Below are 14,684 nucleotides of genomic sequence, written 5' to 3' on the forward strand. Positions count from 1 at the left end.
TAGCTGCAAAGCAGGAAACGGTGCCTCGGCTGGAGGGGGCGTGGCCCAGAGGCGCACGCGTGGGGGGCGTGGCCCGGAGGAGCGTGCGTGTTTGAAGATTAGGATGTTTTAATTTAAGAGCGCGTTGGAAGCCTGGCACGGGGCTCGGCTGCAGTGGGGGAAGAGGGGCCGGTGTGCATCGGTGGAGTGGTGTTCCTGAGTCCCCAAGAAGGGTGGGGCCTAGGTCACAGTGGAGCTCCCTGCTGGCCCCGAGGTCAGAGTGGAGGTGCGGGCAGTGTTGTGGGCCGGGTGGGGTGGGTCTCATGGAGGAGGGAGGCTGAAGGAAGTGGTTGGGGGCCGGGGACGGGGAGAAGTAGGAGAGCCGGAGAGCAGGCAGGGGGTTTCCCAGGGAGCCAAGGCTCCATCTGGAACTCAGGGTGAGACTCCCCAGAGTTCGGGGAGCTGCCCAGGTGCGGGGGGACAGGCTGCAGGAGGGTGGCCGCTAGAGGCCTGGCTGGGAGAGGGTGTGAAAACAAGAAGCCAAGGGAGGTGAAGGTGAGTTCAAAGGTGTGCCTGGACCTGGGCCTGCAGCCAGTAGAGGACAAGCCTGTGAGGTGTGAGGGGGCTGGGGGTTCAGGAGGGCCGGAGGGACTGAGCAGAGGGACAGGCAGCAGGTGGAGGAAGAGTGCGGTCGTGGGGCAGGCACGGTCTGGGGAGTGAGTGACCATGCAGTGGGGACGCAGGGGGAGGGGAGGGGAGGGGAGGCCAAGGGCATGGGAAGGGTCACGGACACGGAAGTAACCGGGAGTGGACGCAGGAGCCAGGACAGGAGAGCTAGCCTGTGAGCCGGGAGCCCACATTTCCAGGAATGAGGGGACACCCACAGAGGGCGGGGATAGCAGGTGTCCCGATCCCTTGATCGAGAAGGGTCTAAGTGGGGAGAGCATCTCCAGGAGTGAGGCAGATGCCCACCAGGGGGCGCCGGGCCCTCGGGGGACCCGAGCCGCAGGGCGGGAGCCCGGGACATTCTGCATTCCCAGCAATTTCCCCTCACGGCCCGCTGCTCGTCTGAGGCTCCCTGGGGCTCTGCTGAGTGGAGGGCCCACAGGTCCCACCGGGACGAGCCACGAGGACATGCGGTGGCCAGCCCCGTGTCAGACCCGGGGGACAGGACGGCAGCAGGAGTGGCCTGCAGCAGCTGCTTAAGCTTGCTTCTTGACCTTACACAATTACGTGAACCAGATATCTTCTAAGGGCCAGAACGGGGCTGTGCACCGGGATGCTGGTGGGTCCTGGGAAAGGTCAATTTGGGCAGGGAGAGAAACCCCCAGCGCTCACCACCAGCGCTGGCACCCAGGGACTGAGGTGGGTTGCACACAGATTGGGGGGGGGGTCCCAGAAGCCTGGGCAGGGCTGCTAAGGGGCATGTGCCCAGGGGTGGGGGGCAGCCACAGCTCTGCACTCCCCACCCAGTACCCTCACGTAACCTGGACCACCTCCAGGGGTGAGACAGGAGCTGCCCCAGGTCCCTGGGTCCCTCCTAGTGATGTACCGAGTGTCCGTGTCCTGCCCTGGGCTCAGAAAGGGCTTGGCAAGGCCCGGGCTGGGGGTGGGCGGATGGGCCTGAGGCAGCGGCAAGACTAGCAGGTCTGACAAAGGACGGGGCTGGCTCTGGTCATTCCCCTCTGCCCCCCACCCGCCCCCCACCCACCCCAGGCCCAGAGAGGGCGGGACTGGCCGAAGCTGCCAGCAAGGAAGGGAGCCTCAGTGAGCCCCGGTGGCCTGCAGGTGCGTGGGGAAGGGCCGTGGAGACCCAGCCCCCTGCCATCCTCCCTCCCGGGTTCCAGGCATCCTGATCAGTCCTGCCTCCGCACCTCTGCCCAGGCTGTGCGAGACCCAGACCGCCTGCTCTCCCCACCGCACCTCTGCAAGGCCTTCCGTCTCCAGCACCTGACCACAGCTCTCACGCGTCTCTTTGGGAAGTTGGCCGTGATGGCCCCAGGTGAAGGGAAGTTTGTTTAAACTGAGCAGGGAGGGGCCCCACCCGCACCCCTCTCGGCTCCTCCCAGACCCGGCTCAGGGCTCGCCGCCTGGCAGCGCAGAAGCGCGGAAGCCGGAGGGGGTGGGGGTGGGGAGCACGGGGGTGGCGGTTTTACTTCGGATTCTGAAAGCCCACAAATGACGGGCACTCCAGGAGGTGCGGGGGAGGGGGGGTAACTAGCCCGGCCAGGCAGGCCACCCTGCTCAGGTTATCTCCTCCGCTCCCGGACTCCTTCCTTGGGGGAAGGCCCCTTCCCCACACCCAGGAGGGCTGCACGTGGAAGAAATCAGGCTGCCGGTTCCTGTAAGGCCCCCTCCCAGACCCGCTTCCCCTTCTGGGGAGCAAGAACTTCCTCCTCCCTCAGCTTCTCCCCGAGAAGAGGGAAGGCCCGGGCCGTGCCCTCTGCGCCACCTCCCAGACCCAGAGCACGGGGGCTCCCCGGTCTCAGATGAAGGCCAAGGCTCAGGGAGGGCCTGGACCAGCTCTGTGGCAGGCTCCGCCTGCCCCCACAGCGGCTGCACAGACACACCCATGCCCTAGGGCCCCGCCAGCTCAGGGGAGGCTGATCCCCAATGCCAGGGCAAGGTGGGGTCAGGCCCCGGCCAGTCGCCTCCGGGCCAGAGTAGCCACCAGCAAGGGGGTTGTGAGAAACGGGGACCTCCCTGGCCACCCCCTCCACTTGGGGGTGCTGTGTATGTGGGCACGTGTCCAGTGGGGACAGGACTGGCATCCGCCCCCGGCAGGTCAGGGGTGGGGAAAGGAAGCACTTTGCAAACGCTTTTTATTCTGATGTGTTGAGAAGGCGAAGCTTGGAGCAGAGTGGGGAGCATGGAGGTCTGGGAACCTGGAGTCGAGGGGCGGAGGCAGCTGGGGCTCAGCAAGAGGAAGAGGGCGCAAGGGCGTCCCCAGGCTGCTGGGGACTGGGGAGGGAAGCTGCAGCTGAGGCTGGACCAGCCCCTGCCCACTCCTGCCACCCTCCACTGGATTTGAGGAAGACAGGGCAGTGGTCATCGGGGAGCTGGTTGTTGTAGGAAACAAGGCCCGGGGACATCCTGGCCCAGCCTCCTGCGGCCTGTCCGGGTGGCATGGGGGCCCAGCTCCCAGATTATCGAGTGTGGGGTGCCCGGCACAAGGGGAGGCCGGGATCCAAGGCCCACCAGGCCTCTGAGTTTGAGGTCTCTACCACCCTGCCGGCCCAGTTCAGTTACCTAACCTCGGCTGTCACTGGCTCTGAGCCTTAATTCGCCCATCTGCAAAATGGGACAAGGACGTGGTCTCTGGGTTTGTGATGGGGATGAAGCCAGATAAGGAGGTCCGAGCTGGGCCACAACAAGCCCCCAGCCCTCCTTCAGGGAGGGCTGGGCTCCCTGCAGCCCCTAGAGCCAGGCCAACATAGGCTGCGGCTGCAAAGCCTTAGGCTGCTGCTCTGGATGAGACCTGTGGATCCAGCCACCCCCCCACCGCCGCCCCCACCACCACGTCCACGGGGGCCCAGGGCTGGCCACGCCTCTCAGGCACCTGCAAGGAGCTACTCAGATTCCCCTCTTTCCACCTCCCCCACATGAGTACCCGAGCCCCCAGTCCCCTGGAACCACCTCAGACAGACCTGCACCTCGGGCCCAACTTCCAGCAAAACCAGGACCCCCTGGGGTTGCCCCAAAGAGCACTTTTATTCACAGCAAAGGACGTCACCATGGCAACCACCCTTCAATTCCCTGAGAACTTTCCCATTATCTGTCGCTTTCCTACCTATGTCTTTGCAGAAGGAAAAACAGAAGACAAAACACATCCCACGGGCCAGGTGCACCAAGCTGGGCCTGCGGGAGACAGGTACTAGGCACGAGGTGGGGGAGGAGAGTCCAGAGCCCGGGACATATAAATACGTGCAGTGTTAGACGTTTCCATCAGCTTTAACGACAAAGATATCTCACGTTTGGCTTCTGCTTTTTCTGATCCACAGAAAAGATAAAATAACACCTGCCCCCCCCCAAGAAAAAACGACAAAACACCCTACTTTTTACCCACCCCCTTATGAGAAACCAGCACAGTAAAAAAATACTGTCACAATATTTACAGACACACCCACTATGGGCGACTTTCTCTCTGCTTCAAAGAGGAGATAAAATGCTCAGCTCTGTCTCCCCATCGTGGGAAGAGACAAAGAGAAGACACCAGAGAGGGCTGGAGAGACTCCCCACCCAGGACGGCCGGGAGGGGAGCCACTGTTCCCCTAGCCACACGGCCACTAGGGGCTTAACGGGAGTGGCTGTTTCTCTGCTTCCCAGTGCCTGGGCCAGAGCTCAGTGGGAGAAGGGGGCTCGGGACGCCCCCTACAGAACCCGGCTTCCCTGCACTGAGCGACACTCAGTTGTCCCGGGGGCTCCGAGGAGGGGCCGGGATCTCGGGGCGCAGGTGCCCCAGCACAGAGCCTGCACGTCCACGCAGAGCAGCCCCCAATCCCCATGTTGCCCCAAGACTCCGAGATGGTAAGAAAACTGCCCTCAGAGCGACCACCGATGCAGGCACGTGCTTCCGGGATGGGGCTCTGGAGCCCGCTGACCCGAGGCACGTGGGAACGCAGACAAGTGGCCCTTTTGCCCGCTCCCTGGCAGAACAGGACCGCCCAGCAGTCCGCTCCACGGACCGGCGCACGGCACACACACAGACGTAGGCACAGCCCCGGGGAGCCTCGAACGCCAAGGCCGGGGCGGCACAACACGGGTCTCCGGGCCCTTTGGATACCAGGGGCGCCCGAGGACGGGGTCTCAGCCGTGGCGGCTAGAAGATGCTGGTGTGAGGACACCAGGGCGTGTCTGGGTACAGGTGGCAGTGGATGGAGCGGAACCTGTGGGGACAGAGCAGGGGGCCGGTCCGTGCGGGGAGGGCGCGCCGAGCACCCATCTTCCGACCCGCAGCACCAGGAGGGGCCCCGCGGCATGAGCAGGGCGCGTCGGGGCGCCCTCTTGGTAGTCAAGCCGCTCAACCACACCCGCTCTGGCAGACCCCCTAGGGGACCCTACGTAGGTCACAACCTCTCTCTCTGGGCCTCAGTTTCCTCACCTGGACGGGTCGGCCTCCACGGAGAAGGGCCCCTTCACGTGGATGGCGTTCCGCTTATTTTCAAACATGCCGTAGCTGAGGGTCACCTGTGCGGGGAGGGGCAGAGTGAGGCCGGGAGCGGCCCCCGCGCCCCCGGCTTTGTCCACAGCCGGCCGTTGCGGTTCAGGGCGCCAGGACAGCCTCGCCTTCCGGCCTCCCCCGGACCAAGAAGGAAGGTCTGTGAGTCACGCTGCACCCACCCCACCTGCTCTGCACAAGCCGGGAGTGAGGTCCAGGACGGGGGCTTCGGCGAGGGCCAGCAGAGTCGTCCACTGGCGCAGGAAAAGCCCCAGACGGCACAGAGTGGGAGTGTCGCACGGGACGTGAGCAGGGTCCCGCCGGTGGGGGGTTTGGGTATCCCAGCGGCCGGCCCTTCCCGACTTCCCTATTTACCATGGCGACTCCACCCAGCGCTCCCTCCTCCCCCCACTTCCTTCCCCTGCCCGCTTGCCCCTCGCCCCTTCGCTCGTGGCCGGGCGGCGGGCGGCGCACCTGCTCGTGGAGCTCCGAGGCCGGCACCTGCTGCAGGTTCTCCAGGTGGGAGTGGAAGAGCCCGCTGCGGATGAGGGGCACCCCCAGGAGGGCCTCCACGATGTAGCCGATGGTGCAGTCGTCCGGCAAGCGGATGCGCTCGGCCGTGTTCATGAAGTGGCCCCTGCTGCAGAAAGGGAGGAGAGGACGAGAGGGGATGAGCTGAGGCGAGGCGGGAGCCAGCCGCCCACTGGGAGCCCGGCAGGATCCTGCCAGGCAGCACCAGCACAGAAGGAAGAAGCCAGCTCCAAGGGGAGGGGGACACGCCCCGTGGAGCAGGGTACAGACCCCGTCTGCGTTGCTCACAGGCTTGCGTGCCAGCCCGGCACCCTCCTCTGCGCCAGCCTGACAATTCTGAGTCCGGGGGCGACTGGGCGCAGAAAGGAGTCCCGCCCGACGGTGCCTGGGGCCGGTGCTCACACCAGCCCTCGTGCCTGGCAGGCGGGAGGGGACCAGCGGTGGGGAACGTGACGCGGCCTGCCTGCGCACGTGAGGTTGGGGCACCCGCAGCTGGGAAGGTGAACCAAACCAAGCCAGGGGGGGTCTTTGGGACCGAGGGCGGCCTCACCTGTGTCCCAGGGCACCCACCTGGCCCACGGGCTCATCTTCAGGGCCAGCCCCTGGCTGATGCAGAAGCCAGCCCCACCGGTGGCAAACCAGAAGTGGACGGGACGCTGCAGGAGGGAACACAGGAGACCGTGAGACCCTCACCCCGGGCCACAGGGACACCTCTGGCCTCCTCCCCACTCCGCTCAGCCGTGCGTGGGGGGCAGGGGGTGGGGAACGCTCACCATCGTGTTCTCGCTGACCCTCTCGGTGGCCTGGATGGGCCTGTCCAGACTGGGCTTGCCAATGTAAACGTCCTGGGTGTGCGGGTAGCTGGCCAGCAGCCGCAGCAAAGCCCTGACGTTGACGTAGTTGTCATCATCCACGTGACAAAACCACCTGGAGAGAAGCAGGGCCGGTAGAGAGAGGAAGAGAGAGGCAGAGAGAGCGTCGCTGGGGGGAGGACCTCCGGAGCAGGCACCTGAGGGACCGGGGCCAACACTCACTTCCTCCCGGACTCCATGAAGTGGTCGAACTCCACGGCCATCTTGCAGGACAGGGCCTGGCGGCTGTGGGCAGCCGAGCAGTTGGTGTTCACCACGTTGCCTGTGAACAAGGCAGGGGGCTGTAAGCGGGTCCGGGCTGGCTCGGGGAGGACGGCAGCCACAGCAGAGCGGGACAGAGTGGGTGACTGTCCCAGGGCGCCCCGGGTTCAAGCTGTACCTTGCAGCTGGCCCCCTCCCTCCGCCCCCCCCCCCCCCCCCCCCCCCCCCCCGCACAAGGCTCAAGGCCTGGAGATCACGCCCGCCCCCCCAGCCCCACCCCCTCCGGGACAACCCGATCCCGCCCCTGCCCATTCAGGCGGCTTTTTCCCAGCACCGGCCACCTGTTGCCGCCACATCAGCTCAAAGGGCCCCGGGAGCTGAAAGGGCCTCATTTGCATGAGAATTGGGTGGGGGGGCCCCCCGAGTGGCAGGGCGGAGCCTTGAGCAAACCAGTTGAGTAAACTGCCCTCCCTGGCCCGTGGCCTCGGTGACCTCTCCGGAGGGGAGGGAAGCGTTCCTCCCAGGCGTGGAGCCCCCCACGCCTCCCCCCCAAGCCCGGGGCTCACCGGTGCGCCTGGCCAGGGCTTCATCCTCCCCGTCGGTGAAAATGAACGTCTGGAAGGAGAAACGTGGTCTTGAATAGGCAGCTCTGTGTCTCCCCCGCCCCCGGGGCCACGGTGGGGGGCGTCCAGGGCTGGGCACCCTGGGGCTTCAGCAGCTAGAGCTCAGCCACACCCACTCTCCGTCCTTCTGTGGGCCTCAGTTTCCCCAGGTGCACGGAGTGGGTCTCAAGTGCCCATCCTAAGTAGAAGGAGGGCTGGGACTCAAGAAGACCCCCGACCCCCCCCCCCCCCCCCCCCCCCCGTCGACAGCTGGGCCCAAGGTCACCCAGCGGCTGTGCCGGCACGAGCCAGGTGGGGCGCCCCGCCCACCCACCAGGTAACCGGCTCCCCGCCCACCCCACACACCTGGCGGGGCACACACCCTTATTGACACAGCGCCTAGCCTGTGGGAGGGGGTAGAGGGCTGTGGTGGGGGGACAGGCAGAGGAGGTCGGCTTCGGGAAGCCAAGTCTCAATCAGTCAGGGACAAAGGCCTCTGCTGGACGGCCGCCAAGCCCTGGCGGACAAAGGGCCCGGAGGGAGGATGAATCACCAGGCATTGTCCGCCAGCTTTGTCCTGGGCCGCGCGGCGAGGGGCGCCGGGCTGGCCTTAACTCGGCCGCGTTAAGCGGGAGTGGCCGTGCTGCCCATTACCATACAGCTGGCCTGTTTAACTGGGCCGGGCTGGGCGAGAGGTCCGACGGGCAGGGGTGCGGCCACAGCACTGCGGTCCTCTGGGCCGGGCCCTGAAGCCTGGCCCCTCTCGCCCCGAGCGGTGTGACTGGCCGGGCAGGTCACCTTCTCTGAGCCAAAGAAGCCACCGCTGTTCTCTGGAGACTCCGACGGTCAGCAGGGTTGAGGCAGGAAACCGCCTGTGCCCCAGCCCACAGAGCAGTACCCCCAGCAGCTCCCCTCCTTCCCCTACGCCCCCCCCCCCCGCAGCTCCGGCAAGGAAATCCAGGCTGGCAGACGGGCCTTGCCCAAGGCCACATCAAGGCTCCACCTGTGCCAGCACTGGGCCACCCCTGCCAGGAGCGCTCCGAGGAAGGGGGCGGGCAGCGGGGCGGGGCCAGGAGCTGCCGGCACCCGCCTGGGCCCGTCAGCACACGGGGAGGAATGTTCCTTCCTCTGCCTGGCCCGCCCAGCGCGTGCCGCCCAGCGCACCCGGGCATGGCTGAGTGCAAAGCCTGGGGCCCGTGGCCGAAGTGGGGGGGTGGGGGTGGGCTCTGAGCACAGGCGGCGGGAGACCCCCCACCTCCGTGCCCACCAGACCTCAGTTTCCTTTTTGGGGTCCTAGGGAGGCTCTGGCACGCGGAGGCTCGGAGCACAGCACACACCCAGGAACCGGGGGACCCACCTGGGGTCCCCACCCTCCTTTGGATGGCTCCAGCCCCTTGCCCAGCCTGACCCCAGACCCGGACACACACTCAGGTGAGGCCATGAGCTGCTGAGCATCGGCTTAGAGCTGGAGAAGGGGCAGGCCCCAGGTATGTCCTCTCCATGCACGCACCCCCTCCTTCCAGGGCCCTGCAGGCACCCCAAGGCGGCCCGCACGCACAGACTCGCACCCAGCCCCCCACCCACTCCCCAGCATCTCAGCCCAGGAATGCTGTGGGAGGCCCAGGCCGGCCAGTGCAGACGCGCACTGCCGTGGCTGGATTAAAAGGAAAATGCTTTCTTAATGAGATCAAGCGAGGCCTGTTCTCCCGCGCTTTGGTGGTGCCCTAAAAACCCAGCCCAAGGCTACGGAGATTAAAGTCACCTTTGTTCAGCTTCGGGGAGAGCAAGGCAGGCGGCCTGAAGAGGAGTTCGGGGAAGGAAGGGTGGGGCTGTGGGGGGTGTGAGGGTGCCAGGCCTCCGGTCTCCCAGCATCAGAGCCACCAGCAGAGAAAGCCACGGACAGGCTGCCTGGTGGCTCAGAGCCTCAGTTTCCCCCTCTGTCAAATGGGCATAACGAGAGCTCACATGTATGTACCCAGAGCAAAGCACTGAGACTGACTCCTTTCTTTGGTCTCCATAACGGCCCTGAGAGGTAGACACTGTACTACCTGGGTGGACAGTGGGGAAACTGAGGACCAGAGAGGGGCAGCCTCCAGCCTGTGGTCACACCCAGGGGGCAGAGGTGGTGCTAATCTAGCCCAAAGTGCCTCCCAGGGACTGAGACCACCCTCCTCCGGGCCACCTCCCCACTTCCCTACGATGGGGCTGAAGGAGGAAGAGGGGGGCAGCAGGGGCGGCAGAGCTGGCCCAGCGCGGGCGGGGGGGACACCCACAGGAAGCGGCATTGTTCCTGGAGCTGCGATTCAAAGAAACACAGGATGCCAAGCTCTCCCCCAGCAATTGTGGCCGCTGTGGTGGCAGCCGCGGCAGCCTGGCCCACTCCTCGGAGGGGTGGGGGAGGAACGTGGGGGCCGAAGGTCCAGCCCCTCGTCCTGGACTTCAGGGACTGTCGTAGTGTGGTCCCTGCTGACCGCCATCCCCCCCCGCCCCCCTACTATCACTCCAATTGCGGGAAGTATTTTACACATACCCCATGCTTGTGCTCTCAGTCTAGCTCAAATGGCACCTCCTCCAGGAAGTCTCCCAACCCTCCATGTGAGTCAGATGCCCACTCTCAGCTTGCACAGCCTTTCAGGGTTTCCGCCACCAAAGCCCTGACTTCTTCGGGTGTTCCACATCAAAGTGGGTCTGAATCACCATGCACAGGACTGGGAGAGGAGGACCCTCAGCTGTGACGGTTTCGAGGACCCCCTCCCCCACACGGGGAGGTGAGGAACTCTTGCTCGCTGTGACACAAGAACTGATGCCGGGGCGGGGGTGGGGGGGCAGATTCAGCCTCTCCTGGTTGGGGTCAGCCGTCAAAGAGGAAACTGAGCGGCCCTTAAACAGGGACGTCAGGGCCCAGGGCAGTGACACCGCCCCCCCGCCCCGATTCCTGAGGACCTGTTGGGCTCATTCCCTCCGCCTCCAGGTTTGGCCGCCCTCTTTCACAACACCATACTGGAAGGACGATGCTTGCCCCACATCAGAGATGAGGAGACTGAGGGTCACAAAGGCCCTGGGCTTTGCCCAAGATCACCCCTGCTGGGACTCGTACCTGAGACCCCCTGACCACATCCCCTCTGCTGGAGAAAGCCCCCAAAGTCCAAGACGAGCAGAGCTCAGAACCAGGGGGCGGTCCAGAGGGGGCTGAATGCTGCCAAAGGTCACACGGCAGGAAGGCCGAGTCCTGGGGGTAGGGTGCCCGGCTCAGGGATGGTGCCCCACAAGGGCTGTCAGTCAGGGATGGGGGGGCCCGCAGGCCCCCTCATCGCCAGGCAACCTGAGTGGCCAGCGCGCCAGCGGCGGTTCCCATGGAGCGCATAGCTGCACACAAGAGGCCGGGTGCCTTTCTCCGCTGGAGAAAGGGGCTTTGTTACCTTGCCCAAGCGGCCGGCGTGAGAGCCGCCGGGCGCTGGGAATCCTAACGGCCCGGCGGCCAAACAAAACCCGCGGCCCCCGCCGCCCCCTCCCGCCGGCCCGCTGAGCCCCTGGGAAAGGGGATGCTGCTTTCCCAGGAGGCTGCCACGGGACTCCCAGGGCCCCCCTCGCCACGCTGGGACCAGAGAGGACCCTTCCCCCCACCCCGGCCCCCATCATGACCTCACCAGAACCCTGTCCCCGAACAGGGCTCAGCCACCCCAGAAGATCCCAGGCCTTGAGGTTCCAACAGGGAGGAACAGGTGTGGGGTCTTCTCTGAGCCCTCGACCCAGGCAAGGGTCCCTCAACTTTACCCCAAATGCCCACTTAGTCCCTTGAATCTCCCAGCCCAGGGGCGTTCCCCCGCTGCCCCTCCCGCCCTCCGGCAGGGCCCGCACTGCCCTGTCCCGCCCCAACCTAACCGTCCTGCTGCAGCCCCGAGGGAGATTTTCAAAGTGGGGTGTGTCTTTATTATGTGTGGAGGAAGCTGGTGCTCAACTAGGGTGCAGTAAAGCACAAGGTTCCTGGCTCCAAAGATTCCTCCGCTGTGGGGAGAGGGTCTCCGCACAGGCCCTCAAAACCCGGTGCTCTCTTTCCAGATACATTCTCCAGGACTCACTCACACCCACCCCAAAGGCAGATCATCTTTAGCAAAGACTTGTCTTCATTCCACAGCAAAGACTCTCCTGGCCCTATGCGGGGCGGCAGGGGTGGTTCTAACCCTGACCCCATCACTAACGAAAGCGTAGTCCTCTCCAGGGAAGGGTCTGAGCCCAGGGTGGATGCCCCACTCAGAATCTGCCTTGGGGTGGTGTGGAGACAACAGCACCTTATTAATGCGCTCCGAAGTTTGGGGAGGAGAAGGGCATAAGAAGCATCACAGGGCACCAAACCCCAAGCACTGGCAGCTGGTGTAGGGTCAACGCATACCATCCAAGACTCTGGAAGTTGGATGGAGTAGGGTCCCCATCTGACACTTCCACAACTCTATGGGGAGAATGACCCCATCAAGGAGACTGGTCTGGAAAGGGACGGGTTGGTGTCACCACCCCAGATATTCCAGGTGGCTGGACAGAGTGCAGCCTGGCGCCCTTCGGATACTGCCACCAGCTGCGCAAGACGGCACCCCTACCCCGCCCAGGCGTGGGGGCTCACCATCTGCTTGTGGCGCGAGATCCAGGTCTCCAGCAGCAGGTCGAGGCGCGCGCGGTGAAACTTTCTGGTGGTCTTGACCGCGATGAAGACGTCGTGGGGCGCCAGCGGCTCCGCTGGGGGCGGCGGGTGGCCGTCGGCGGGGCGGGGGGCGCCCCCGGGCGGCGGGCCCGCGTCTCTGCGCGCGCGGGTCAGCAGGCTGAAGTACTCGGACAGACTGTGCACCTCGCGGGCGAGCGCAGCGGGAGCCGCCGCCGCCGCCGCGTCCAGCCCGGGACCCGGGGCCGCCCCCGCGGGGCCCGCCAGGCTGCGCAGCGCTCGCCGGCCGCGCTCGGCGGGCACCGGGGGCGGGGGCGGGTCCGCCGTGAGCACCAGCAGGCAGGCGAGCAGCGCGCCCGCCAGCGCCAGCAGCAGGCGTCGGCCGCAGCGCTTGAGCATGGTGGGGTGGCGGCCCCCGGCGCGCCCTGCCCGGTGCGCCCTGCCCTGCCCTGCCCCGCCCCGCAGACCGACGCGCAGGATCCCGGGTCCCGCGGCGCGTTGGGCTGTCCACTGCCCGCGCCCCGCGCTCTTAAACCTCCCCGCCGGACTCCGCCCTCCGGGGGCGTGGCCCCCTCGAGGGCCCGCCCCCGCCGCGCGCTCACTGGCTCCCGGGCCCTGGGGCGGGACCTCGCGCCGGTCGCCCCCCGAGACGCTCAGCGCCCACGTGGGGCCGCGGCGGGGGTCTGGGAAAGGCCCGCCGGGCGCCGCCGCCCCCGCCCCTTGTGAGCACGTGCACGCCCCGCCCCGCCCGGGTCGTCCCCCGCGGGCAGCCGAGGGGCGTGGGGCTTGGGGCCGGGCCCGCCCCGGTGGCCCCGAAGGGGAAAGCAGGCTGGCCAGCGCCGGCGGGGGCTGCACGGGGCGTCTGGCACGCGGAAGGGCGCGCCCTCAGCGCGGTGACCGGGGTTCTGGCACGGGGGCTTCGGGCTCGGTAGTCCCGCCGGAGCCGTCCTGACTTCCTCGCTGGGCGCTGCCCCTCCCCGAGCCCGGCGTCCTGCGCTTGGGGTGCTGCGTGCCGAGAACGTGGGGCGGCGTGTAGGCGGACTAAGGTCTAAGTCCTTTCTGCCTCGGGCAGCGGTTATTAGTACCGAGGAGGGGCTTAGCCGCCGAGCCGCAGGTAGGGCCACGAGGTTGCAGCGAGAAAGCACCTGTATCAAATTCCACCTTCAGCTCCACCCCGCCCCCCCCAACCCGAGGTAATTTCCTCAAGTCCCAGCCCGACGGCGGGGGTGGTGGGGTTGTTCCCCAAATCCTCCAGGCGCCCTGTGGCGAGAAGGAACTGAGGTCGCCCCTCCCCTCGCGGGATGAAAGGCTGCTTTTTGTCCCATTTGGTCCCTCTACGATCCGGCCAGATGTGGCCCAGCTGTGCCCCCGCCCCGCCTCCCCCGGCACACGGCGGCCCCCGCCCCCAGGCCTTCCCACGGGTCGGGCCGGCCCACCGCACGAGCAGGGGCGGCAGGAATGCGCGCCAGCAGCCCGGGCCGACGGCGAGGGGCGAGGGGCCCGGAAGTGGCCGAGGGGCCCCCTGGCGCGGGAGCTGGGTCCGAGTTCTCTGCCCTCAGCATCTTCCGGAAGCTCAGCTGGGGGCGGCTCTCCGCTTGGCTGCGCCTCCTTCCCGTCCCGTCCCTCCTCGGCTCTGGCACCCCCTCCTTAGGAGGCCCTCTGCGACCACCGGGGCCACAGCCCCTGCCCGCTCAGGTCACAGCTCACTCTGCCCGCTGGCCAGTTACTTCCGCAGAGCTTAGCCCCCTGCCTGCGGTGGCGCTGTGGGTGCCGGTGCCTCTTCCTCCGCCGGAGTGTCGCCTGCGGGAGAACAGGCCTGGAGCGCAGTGGGTGCTCGCTCAGGATTTGCTGGGTAAATGCCCCCAGGGGGCTGTGGCCCATTTGCTCCCAGAGCTCTGGGGCCCTAGCCCTAGCCCCCGTGTCATGGCGTGTGATGGGAGATAGTGAGACAGTGGTTCCCAGGCCTCTTCCTGCCCCCGCCCCCCCCAGGTAATTAGCAGGCGCCACCTCAGGCAGACAGTTGCCTGAGCAGATGGTGCTGGCTGTGCCCAAGTGACAAGTCTCCCGTGGTGTCACCTCCTGCCATAAACCCCGCCCCCATCAGCCAGAGCCCAGCCTTGGAGCCTCTAGGCGGCCGGAGAGGCGGGGTGGGCAGGGGAGGAAAGGGCCCTATGGCTGCATAGGCTGCCCCCAGTCAGCTGAGCCGCAGCCCAGCCCAGCCCAGCCTCAGGTCTGAAGTCCCTGTGCCCTTGTCTCACCACCAACTCCCACTGACCCCATATCTGGGCTATTTTGAGAAGGAGCCCCCTCCACTCCCCTCATCTCTCCTCAGGAAGTCTTGGGCAGTCTCCACCCTGGTCTCCCTTCCCTGCCTGCTCTATGTATTCTCTACTCAGTGACCAGACAGATCTAGCCCCCCCCCCCCCCAAATGGATCAGAATCTTCCACGGCTCCCCATTGCCTCTGAGTTCAAATCCTGGTCTGCTGTCTACTCCCCTGGGAACTCATTCCCAGCCCCGTTTCTTGCCGCACCCTGCAATCCTCCCCATTCCCCAACAGCCCAAGCACCACTGAGCCCTCATATCTTTGCATGAGCCGTGCCCGGGATTCAGGTCAGTGGCTTCTAAGCGGTACCCACTAGATGCTGAGTGTTCTGCAAGAGAAGCGAGAGAACAGCACACGGCCGCGTC

The 14,684-nt window shown here is 66.3% G+C and overlaps 1 protein-coding gene across 2 annotated transcripts; it reads right to left on the bottom strand.

Annotated features, from left to right (window-relative positions):
* Nucleotides 1–3,666: 3,666 nt before the first annotated feature.
* On the bottom strand, nucleotides 3,667–12,444 carry LFNG (LFNG O-fucosylpeptide 3-beta-N-acetylglucosaminyltransferase). 2 transcript variants are annotated; one of them, XM_030300149.1, is made up of 8 exons: nucleotides 11,959–12,444; nucleotides 7,308–7,356; nucleotides 6,703–6,802; nucleotides 6,442–6,595; nucleotides 6,239–6,324; nucleotides 5,612–5,774; nucleotides 5,081–5,166; nucleotides 3,667–4,865 (listed from the first exon to the last, which is right to left on the bottom strand). In XM_030300149.1, exons 1-8 carry the CDS (start codon nucleotides 12,391–12,393, stop codon nucleotides 4,799–4,801), a joined length of 1,140 nt encoding a protein of 379 aa, XP_030156009.1. In that variant the 5' UTR covers nucleotides 12,394–12,444; the 3' UTR covers nucleotides 3,667–4,798. The 2 variants fall into 2 exon arrangements, with proteins under 2 accessions (XP_030156009.1, XP_030156008.1); XM_030300148.1 differs by having other exon boundaries at nucleotides 5,612–5,777; nucleotides 11,959–12,408.
* Between the last annotated feature and the right edge of the window lie 2,240 nt (nucleotides 12,445–14,684).

The sequence above is a fragment of the Lynx canadensis genome, chromosome E3, assembly GCF_007474595.2.
Source record: "Lynx canadensis isolate LIC74 chromosome E3, mLynCan4.pri.v2, whole genome shotgun sequence".
Classification (NCBI taxonomy): domain Eukaryota; kingdom Metazoa; phylum Chordata; class Mammalia; order Carnivora; family Felidae; genus Lynx; species Lynx canadensis.

What these genes read in the sequence shown, in the direction of transcription:
- LFNG (XM_030300148.1), bottom strand. Translation starts at nt 12,393, where the DNA reads ATGCTCAAGCGCTGCGGCCGACGCCTGCTGCTGGCGCTGGCGGGCGCG. An exon ending in AGCCCTGGCCAGGCGCACCG is followed by an intron (nt 6,803 to 7,307) that starts GTGAGCCCCGGG and finishes CCTTGTTCACAG; the next exon opens with GCAACGTGGTGAACACCAAC. An exon ending in GGGTCAGCGAGAACACGATG is followed by an intron (nt 6,325 to 6,441) that starts GTGAGCGTTCCC and finishes TCCCTCCTGCAG; the next exon opens with CGTCCCGTCCACTTCTGGTT.